Source organism: Symsagittifera roscoffensis, chromosome 5, assembly GCF_963678635.1.
Source record: "Symsagittifera roscoffensis chromosome 5, txSymRosc1.1, whole genome shotgun sequence".
In the NCBI taxonomy this organism is placed as follows: domain Eukaryota; kingdom Metazoa; phylum Xenacoelomorpha; order Acoela; family Convolutidae; genus Symsagittifera; species Symsagittifera roscoffensis.
The window spans coordinates 5,713,974-5,724,046 of NC_087066.1; the positions used below are offsets into that span (position 1 = coordinate 5,713,974).

Here is a 10,073-nt window from a genome sequence, read left to right on the forward strand (position 1 = left end):
CGACTTGCCAATGCTGCGTCTTAATTTATCAAAAAAAAAATTTGCAGAGGGTGTCTTGACTTTTAACTTGACTAAACTAATTTTGTTGAAAAATCCGAAAGACTACATCAATTTTTTGAAATGTAAATAACATAAATGATTAAACGTTTTATGGGTGCAGTTGAAAGTGCCTACCAGTTTTTCTTTTAATTGAAATTGATTGTTTAGACAAGAATAACTGGTTGCTGTGCAAGACGTACAAGTTTTTCCCGTTATAGTAGTTTAATTAAAGAAGTTTGAAAATTATCGACAAGAATTCAAAACATTTCAAAGGTTTTTTGCAGGTTTCTTGTAAACTTCTTGAGTTTGCTTGAAAAAAATTAAAACAGCTAGAACGACAGGTTATATATAGTGCTTAAAACATCTTAAGCGTTGCGCGAGAACTAAATTCGGATTTCATTTTCTCATCAAATGTTTTGTGATTAAATCACACTTGACCCATTTTGCTACAACAACATCTGCGTTTTTCCTTAATTATAATAGAATTTTTTGAGGTGACAACATTTGGGCAGAAAAAAGTAACCCTGTGCCATGAAACGATGAATAATAAAACAAGTTTTACTTCTTTGTTTATTTACAGGGTGTTTCAAATTAACTTATTTTTGAAAACGCTATCGCTTTTTGAAGAGAAGATAAATACTATTTTTTTCTGCAAAATAGAGACACTAATGGAAATTTTATTAGCTGCTGAAATTGTTTATAAATGTTTTCGGAAAGGTTTTCTTCACATTACGAGGCAAAACTGTGCGCTGGATAGGCGCACAATTTTGTGTCTGTATGTTCCTGGATTCCAGAGACAAATCTTTAAACATGTTGAATTTTTGTCAAGGCGATAAAAGAGAATGAAAGACTAAAAGAAGAGCAAAGGGAGCGTCCTTGTCGCGGAATCCGCTCACAATTCTCAAAATGCACAGTTTGACCTCGTAATGCAAGTTTTTCAATAAAACCTCACCATTCTGGGCCGTGTTATTGTACTGCTCCCGGGTTGACCTCCATAAACCGAAAAAGCTTATCTTACAATTCCATACACCGAAAATGCTTATCATACAATTTCATACATCAAACGTATGGAAAAATGCTTGTCATAGAATTTTCAGTTTTAAAAAAAATTTGAGAATGCCCCAAAATTTTTTTTTTCATTTTTTCAACCGCAAATCGAAATTTGTCTCAAAGAAACATTTTCAAAAAACAAATTTGCATGCAAATTTTAATTTTTTGTATGCATAACGTAGTCCTCGATGCACAAAAATTAGATTTTTTCCGTTTCTCTGGATAAATTTTTTTAAACAGGCTAAAAACTCCAGTTTTTTTTCGTATGGCATGTTTATATATGCCTTGATGAATGTCTGATAAGTTAAAAATTCTATTTTCAAAAATAATCATCTTTGAAAGTTTTTGCCAAATTTTAAAAGTTTGAATCTTTCAGTATAACATTTGTGAAGACGTCACTTTTACAATTCAGGTCGTTTCCAATGCGTTGTCAATGACAGACGATCAACCCTTTGGGAACTCTAGTTTTGAGTACACCATGGGTTTAGTCACTTGTGTTCGGTCACAAACACATCCCAACAATTTTGAGAACTAAAATTTAGAAAAAATCAATTTTTTGGTTTATGAAAAAATACTTGTCCTACAACTTTCATATATGAAAAAATGCTTATCTTAGAGTTTTCTTAACATTTTCTGTACCTATGGAATTGTACGAAATTGTATGATAAGCATTTTTTCATACACGAAAATTGTAGGACAATCATTTTTGGTCAACCCGGGCTAGTAGCATCTTCGACTGTTTAAATGAGTTCTTGAATATTTCGTAAAAATACGAATAAACAAATATTCCATTTTTCTCCTTCCACTGTGAAAACCATTTCGCTGTTTTATACACGTACGAGCAAACATTTTAAAAAAAGTTTGGAGCTTGAACATGTGAAGCAGTTGGAAAAATGTTTTTAAGCAGTTGGTTTTTTATCATGTTGGTCTAACCAATGCAGTTTTTTTTATTAAATCAAATTTCCTTCTTTTTCGCACATTCTCCTGAAAGTTTGAATTCAAACAGATCAACGGTTATGGAATGACAAGCTTTTTGGAAAAAACAGTTTATTTGAAACACCCTGTAGAATAATATAACCATTTTTGTTTGTTTTTTCGGAAAAAGGATCTATCCTTCGCTTTTAATGCTGTTGTTGAAATCCAATGTTGCACGTTCTCGAAGAGAGAAATCTTTTTATTAAGCTCGAAAGGGCAAAAAATTTATAATTATGGTATAGCACTCGACTCGATATTGTACGGTGATGTTGGTGGCACTTGAGTTTGCGAGGTAAAAAATTACACTTCGGAATACGTAGTTATATAGTTCCTTTGAGGTTGGAAAGACAAATAATTTTAAGCGACCCAGCTTGTATTCCATAAATTTGAGCCCTGTTTGTTCGTTGCTTTTTTGGCTTTAGTTTTTGGGCAATTCATACCCATGTTTAAGATAATTATGATCTCAACATTTTCTGTATATACCAAAAAAGTACAAGGTCCAATTGCGGTCAACCTTCAGCTATTTGGGGGTGCCTTTTTCAAAATTAATTGATTGAACTAAAAAATATGGATATTAAAAAAAATTCTCATATATTGAAGTACTAAAAGACCTTTAGTTCTTGAAAAATTCAATTATGATTTTTTGTGCAATTATAATTTCCATATTGATATAGTTTTTGCGCATTTATGGCTTTCTGAAAGGAATCGATATCGTTTCTATTCAGAACCCGAACGTTGCAAAGAAATATCGCTCAGTGGAATTAGAAAATTGATTCCACTTAGCTTAAAATTCTGTCAAAGTCTGCATGTTCTTAACAACTGATTTAGATCTTTGCAAGGGTGCTTCATACCTACTAGGTACGACACGGCGAAGCAGTTTTCATGGATTTTGACTCCAAAATCGTGGCGAAATTGTTAAGTTAGCAGATCATTCGAGGCCGGCTGAAATAAATTTAACCAAGCTGAAAAACATTCAGAATAGTCAGTATGTAAACCTGATGCGAAAATTCGTTTTTTTTCTAATCAAGTCCAATGTTGGCGTCAAATCTTCAATACTTCTCAGAAATAATAAGTTTTGATATCGCTGTTTAAAGGCAAATGAACAAAGGTCACAACCCAAGCTTATCAGGCGATTAAAAGAGTATTTTACCGGAAGAACTCTCGTATATCGTCAGTTGAAGTAATTTGGCAAAGATGGCCAGTCAATAAGCAGAATGGTCTAAGAGCAGAATGGGTCCAAGAGCAGAAAAACAGAAAAATATCAACTTTTATAAGCTAATCGGTATATTCATTATCAGAAAAGTCAATAATATCAACGCAACGAACATTTTATGACAATTTGAGTAATTTAATCAAAGATTTTTTTTTAAATTAAGAAAAAACTTAATGAAATTAGACAATTCAGGCATTATTTATTCTTTTTCTTGGTATTTTTTGACGATTCTAATAATTGTTTTATCAAATAGCTCGTATAAACTAATATAAGTCAAAAATTTTCTGTTTTGCTGCTCTTGGACCCATTCTGCACTTGGACCATTCTGCTTATTGATCCGCCTCCTTTGGCAAACAATTGAGTTTGAGTTACAGTTCGTCCTTCATTTCTGCATCCTGAAACTTCTTCGTTTTTCTAAGTTTCTGGCAAGTATCCGAAAGATACGGCACCAACCCCAAACCATCGTCAAAAATGGTTTTTACCCTGATAAAAAATATGTGGTCGTATTTACGAACCAACGACGATGACCTTGAAATAGAGAAACACGCCAATCTTTCTGACAACTATGGACAAACTCAATCTTGTCTATTGGATCTTCAGGACTTGATTCTCACAAATGGACAGACAGTTCCTGTCGTAACCAAGAATATTCTAGAATCTAAAGTTGATCACGTGCTCTATCATCAGCGCTCGGAAGAACTCGGAACAATTGCTGAAGTTTTGATTGACGGGGTTAGAACAATCATCAGCAACGAACCAGATTTAGCTGATCAAGTCTTCAGAAGCAAAGTTTTCATCGAAAGGTCAGCTAATGATGAAGGGCTTGAACACCTTGGAATGAAAAATCGAGGTTTGATTTGGAACAATGACAACCACTCTTGGAGAATTATCCGGAAAGTATTCCAGACATCGCTTAGAGAAAAAGATTTGCAATATGCGAGAGAAATTGCAGCTCGCGAAGTTACAAAAATAGTTGATAAGTATATCGAAAAATCACCGATGAAGGAGCTTAACTTTCTGGAAATATTTCGAAAAGTTACATTTCATGTAACTATGGAACTGTTCTGTAATGTAACTTATGACGATTTGATCGAATATAGAATTAATGAAGACGAGGTTATTGCATGTATTGTGAACTACTTCAAAGCTTGGGAGTATTTTCTTTTTCGACCCAACTCCAAACTGGACCACAAACTGGCTGAAAAACATCAAAACTCAGTTCAACTTCTGAATAAACACGTGAATGAACTTATTCAGTGCGCTCTTAAAAAACGTGAACATGAAATAAGAGAACAAAAGACGATGTTTGATAAGTTTGTTGACCTTGACCTTGAGCCGGAAATGATGAGTCAGACTTTCCTGGAAATGTTGCTGGCAGGTACTGACACTTCCAGTGTGACTATGTATTACGCGATGCTTGGATTGTCTGGCAGAGATGATATAAGTGTCCAGTTCCAGAGACAACTCCACAAAAATGAAGGTGGGCAAGTCCAAAAAAAACGGATCAACAAAATTGAAAAAAGGCGTTTCTAGGCACTTTTTGAAAATTTTGACCAAATTAGTATGTTTTGGCGCCAAAGGCGCCTTGAAAAAACTTCAGGGTCAGTCAGCCACAAATGGGTATCTCAAAATAAAAAATGGGGGACCCTTTGGGTCGGCAGGGGGTCGAATCCCTGAGGGAGTGGGAGGGCGTCCCCCCCCCCCCCCCAAAAAAAAAATCCGCTGGTGCTCACCTGGTTCAAAACTTCACTGGTTGGAGATTTAAAAATTAAGGTATGCTACCAAAAGTTTAACTTCCTACCAACTAATTTTTGTTGCCACGACACAGCATGCTTCTGAAAGTAACTTAGAGAAGGCTTTAAAATTGGTCCCTTTGGATTAATAAAAAATGAAATCATGAACATAAACTCAATCTTGTCACTACTTTCTAATCATTTTTCAAAACCGATTATCTCTGGATTCAAACTGTAATATTACAGAAGTGAACGACATGAATTTTGACTATCTTGTGGACCAGCTGTCCCTCGAGTCTCTACGATTCAAGCCAGTCGGTCCAGTAATCATCCGACAGGCATGTGATGACGTCACGCTAGACACACTATTGCAGGACGGGTCCAAACTTCAAGTGAAAAAAGGTGATTATCTAATAAATTATATTGAATTGAATTCGCGCAGAGTTGTATTACTTTTTAACCTTAGTTGGTCTTAAATTTTTCATGAAACTTATTTAAAACTGTTGATATAAACCATGTACGATCAACTGTTCATTACATAAAATACACATTTTTTGAATATTCTCAAATGCTCAAAACGCTCCCCAATTTCAAATTGTGTAGGTTTTACATCCGAAATGTTTTATTTACGTTTTTGAATTTACACTTCGATTTTATTCGGCCTCTATAACGCTGATAAAACACCAGATTTTTTTTTCACCAAGGTGAAGGCATGATCATAAACGTCGAATCCATGAACTACTTGAGTGGCATCTGGGACAACCCCCATTTATTCAACCCCGCGAGAGAAGACCTCGAGACAAACAAGGGCAAATTCTTCCCGTTCGGCGAGGGACCGAAAGGGTGTGTGGGGAAGTACTTGGGCCTTGCTGAAGTTCGGGCGGCGCTGAAGGCACTGATTCCCCAGTTTAGATTCGAGGTTGTGGGGGAGGTCTCTCTGCAGACCCTGGAGACCCACTGGGATATTGCCAACCAACCAGACAACCCCCCTCTGATCAGATGCATTCCTAGACAATAATTTGGATCGTGCTTGGTAAAAATATCGACAAAACATTAAGGCGACTAATCAGATTTAAAATATGTTGATTGAACTTTTGGCTCTTTTCCAGTTCCCCCCCTTTCAAATTCAAATTTGAAAAGTCTATTTAACGTTGTCATAATGCAATGAAATTTGGCGTGGTGAACAAATCGACAATTTTGAACAGATTTGTTCTTCATACTTTACAGCGTAACATCACGCATTTAGCCGTAATAACACGTAAATCAAGCATAAAACTCGGTATTTTGAAAGGGGGGAACTGGAAAAGAGCCGAACTTTTCGATTTCAACCGTGTTATTTGGAGAATTTTATGAAGCGTGGTCTTAACAGCCGGACACTAGATTAGATAACACTATTTTCTTGTATTTTTGTTCTATAAACGTTCGGATAATATCTTCAACTCAACTTTAAATGTTTCTCGTTTTTGGGTTTCTTGAGCTGTTGTTTAAAAATTGCACGAGCACTCGACATTTCTATCCGCACGTTAAGCCGTCTTGAACTCAAAACTGCATCTCAGCTTATGTTCGCGCCAATCTCCACACTTCGTAATAAAATCTGTTTTCAAACACTTGAATTAACGAGTATTTTATCGGGAAAATAACTCTGGAAATTTCGTAATACAATGATATTTTTAACAAACTTTTTTATTGTTAACATCGGTAACATCGGCCACAAAAAACTGCATAACTCAAAGCAAGCTGCAAAAAATGGCCAGTATTTGTCCTTGAGACAAATTGCTCTTTTTAAAGGTCAGCCTTAATCAAGGCTGAACCAAATTAGAGCGAAAAAACGGTTAAAATCGGTTTTGGGGGATCGAACCTGGTTACGGAGCATCCCATCAAGTTCGGTGCATATTCGAGTTCTAGAAAGGAAATGACCTAGTCGGGATTCGAACCGGAGCCGAACCCGCCGGGACGCATCATGTATACGCTTGGCTACTGTCCCTGTATGCATTTACTTTTATATGCATTTATACTCTCGCACATTTACGTTTATATGCATTTGTACTATTGTTTTATATTTGCGCTGCAACATCCTCCACCCCTAAACAAGGAAGAACGGGAGCGAGCTTTACGGTCGGGCGGGTCAGTTCGCTCGTAACGGTCTTTATGTCGGCGGATCGCGCGCATCCGTCCTTGCCATAGTGCAGTCTTAGGATACGTGCGAGTGGATAATGTCCACGTGGAGTGTCAGGCTCTATGACCCAAACCAAGTCACCGGCTTTCAACTTAACGTCTGACTGGTTGTGCCACTTTGCCCTCCTATTGAGGGAAGGAACGTATTCCCGCATTCACCGTATCCATATTGCGTTAGCGTATGATTGCGCTCTGGCGAACCGCTTCTTATGGTCGAAGTTTTCTTCGAAACTTAGCGACGGGAAGCTAGCTGCGCTGTGACCGAGAATGAAGTGATTCGGGGTGAGTGCCTCTAGGTCGTGCGGATCGGAACTGACCGGAGTGATCGGTCTTGCGTTAAGTAATTGTTCAACTAGGCAGAGCGTTGTTCCTAGAACTTCCTCAGTTAACCTCCTGTTGCCTAATATGTCGTACAACACTCGCTTAACACTTCTCACTAGCCGCTCCCAGGCGCCACCGTGATGAGGGGCACTGGGCGGGTTAAACTTCCACTTAATGCCTTTGTGGACGAAAACGGCCGGGGCGACTTTGTTCCAATTTTGGACACAGGATAGGAGCTCCTTTTGAGCACCACCAAAATTCGTGCCATTGTCAGAAAGAATGGTTTTGGGGGTACCTCGCCTTGCAATAAATCGCTCTACGCCCATGACGCAGGAACTAGTATCGAGAAATGGAACCAACTCGATGTGAACTGCTCGAGTCGTGAGGCAGGTAAATAGGAAACCCCATCTCTTTTCGGTACTTCGGCGTATCGGCACTTGAAACGGGCCAAAGTAATCAACACCTGTGTTGGAGAAGGGAGGCTGCTTGTAACCCAGTCTTTCAATCGGTAGGTCAGACATAATGGGCACAACTGTTTTTGCTTTGCGCTTACGGCATGTTATGCAAGTATTTTCGATGTTCCCAAGTAACCAGCGCAACTTCAGAACAATGTATTTCAACTGAACTACAGCACGCATGTAATCCAACCCCTGATGTGCATGTTGAAAGTGCATATGCCTAATCTACATATGAGCAACTCGGTGTCGACCATCCAGTATTATTGGATGTTTGCTATCAAAGTCGGTATCAACAAGACGGCTGATACGTCCAGTTGAACGCAGGATGCCAGCTGGGCCGATGAACGGAGAATATTTAGCAATCCGACTTTTCTTTGTTATCAGTTTATCGGACTGAAGTATTTTCACTTCGGCAGGAAATGATTCGGACTGAGCGAGATAAATGAGCTTCTGCTCGGCAATATCTAACTCGGACGGGTCGGTTATTTCAAGCGTTTTTGTACGGAAGTGTTTATGCGATGGTAGCACACGAAGCATAAACGCTAAAACACGTTTGTACTTTACAATTGAGCTGAATTTATCCCAATTTTTAAACAGACGGATCGACGGCGCTTTCTCAGATGAAGCATCAACAACAAACGTAGATGCAGTCTCAAGGCATGTATCAATGTCACAGAGTGGGCCTTTTAATTGGATCTTTTTGATGACATCAGTGTTCTGCTTGAATGGCCAATCACATGTCCTCAATATACTAGGGCCTCTAACCCAGCTGCTATCCTTGAGGGCTTCCGAAGAAATCCCTCGTGTGCCGGTATCAGCTGGGTTATCACCACTGAGTACATGATTCCATTGATCAATGGTGGTGGACTCCAAGATTTCACCAGTGCGGTTTCCAACAAACACAGGAAGTTTGTTGCACGAGTTAAGCCACTGGAGAACGGTGGTAGAATCAGTCCACATGAATACATTGCTTACTTTGAAAGTAAGCGCTTTCAAAATCTCTTCTTTGAGTCGAGTCGCAAGCAGAGCAGCCTGAAGCTCTAACTTGGGAATGGAGAGCATCTTCATAGGCGCTACACGGGCTTTCCCAAATACAAAAGCTAACTCGGTCTTTTGCGATTTAGCAAGTCGGGCTCGGAGAAACGATACGGCGCAAAAAACGTCCTGCGAACTATCACCGAACGTGTGAAGTTCACAGCGGTCGAACGGTTCGGTAAAGTAGCTACGAGGTATCGTCAGAGTACCTAATAGTGGAAGTCCTGAGTGCCAATCTAGAAACTGTTGTTTAATTTCCTCTGGGAGATCATCATCTCACTTTTGACCACTGATTCTCCATATGTCTTTTAGTAAAAGGCGCGCTTTCACAGTATATGGAGCTACCAGTCCTATTGGATCAAAAACTGAGGAAACAAAACTCAACACGGTGCGTTGAGTAATTGCTTTATCTAGTGGTCGATCAACACCTCTACTTACTACTAGGGTATCTTTTACATGATCCCACCTAAGACCAAGAACATGCGACGATTGGTCTGGACTCTTACAAATATCCTTAACTGACGGGTTGGACTCACGGTTGTCCGGATTAAGAGCGGTTGTAACTTCGGGTACATTGCTAACAAACTTTGTCAGGTTAAACCCACCTAATTTGAGCATTGCGACTAAGTCTTTACTTAGGCTAAGAGCGTCAGCGGTATTTTCGAACGAGTCAAGATAGTCGTCCATGTAAAACTTCTGGACAACGGCTGAAGCGGCTTCGGGGTATTCAGCTTGATTATCAGAAGCAGTTTTTTGTAGCGCGAAATTCGCACAAGTTGGCGAATCACGAGCGCCAAAAATATGACGGGTGTATTGGTGAACCACCACACTTGAAGTGGGGTCCTCCCGCCACAAAAAACGGAGAGACGGTTGATCTCGCGCAAGTACTCCAACTTGTAAGAACATACCTTCTATGTCCGCTGAGACGGCGTACTTGTGTTGACGGAACCTCAACAGTACAAAAATAAGATTTTGAAGGAGATCCGGGCCAACCAAGAGAGATCTATTTAAGGAAGTGCCATGAAATTTGGATGCTCCATTGAGCACACGGCGCACCTTGCCGGGTTTGTTCGG

At 39.0% G+C, this 10,073-nt stretch overlaps 1 protein-coding gene across 1 annotated transcript; it reads left to right on the top strand.

The window, feature by feature from the left end:
- The first annotated feature begins 3,222 nt into the window (after positions 1–3,222).
- On the top strand, positions 3,223–6,121 carry LOC134845989 (aromatase-like). The gene is made up of 4 exons (XM_063863140.1): positions 3,223–3,234; positions 3,652–4,757; positions 5,257–5,412; positions 5,715–6,121. The coding sequence occupies exons 2-4, from the start codon at positions 3,749–3,751 to the stop codon at positions 6,026–6,028; spliced, it is 1,479 nt and encodes a 492-aa protein (XP_063719210.1). The 5' UTR covers positions 3,223–3,234; positions 3,652–3,748; the 3' UTR covers positions 6,029–6,121.
- Positions 6,122–10,073: the final 3,952 nt, after the last annotated feature.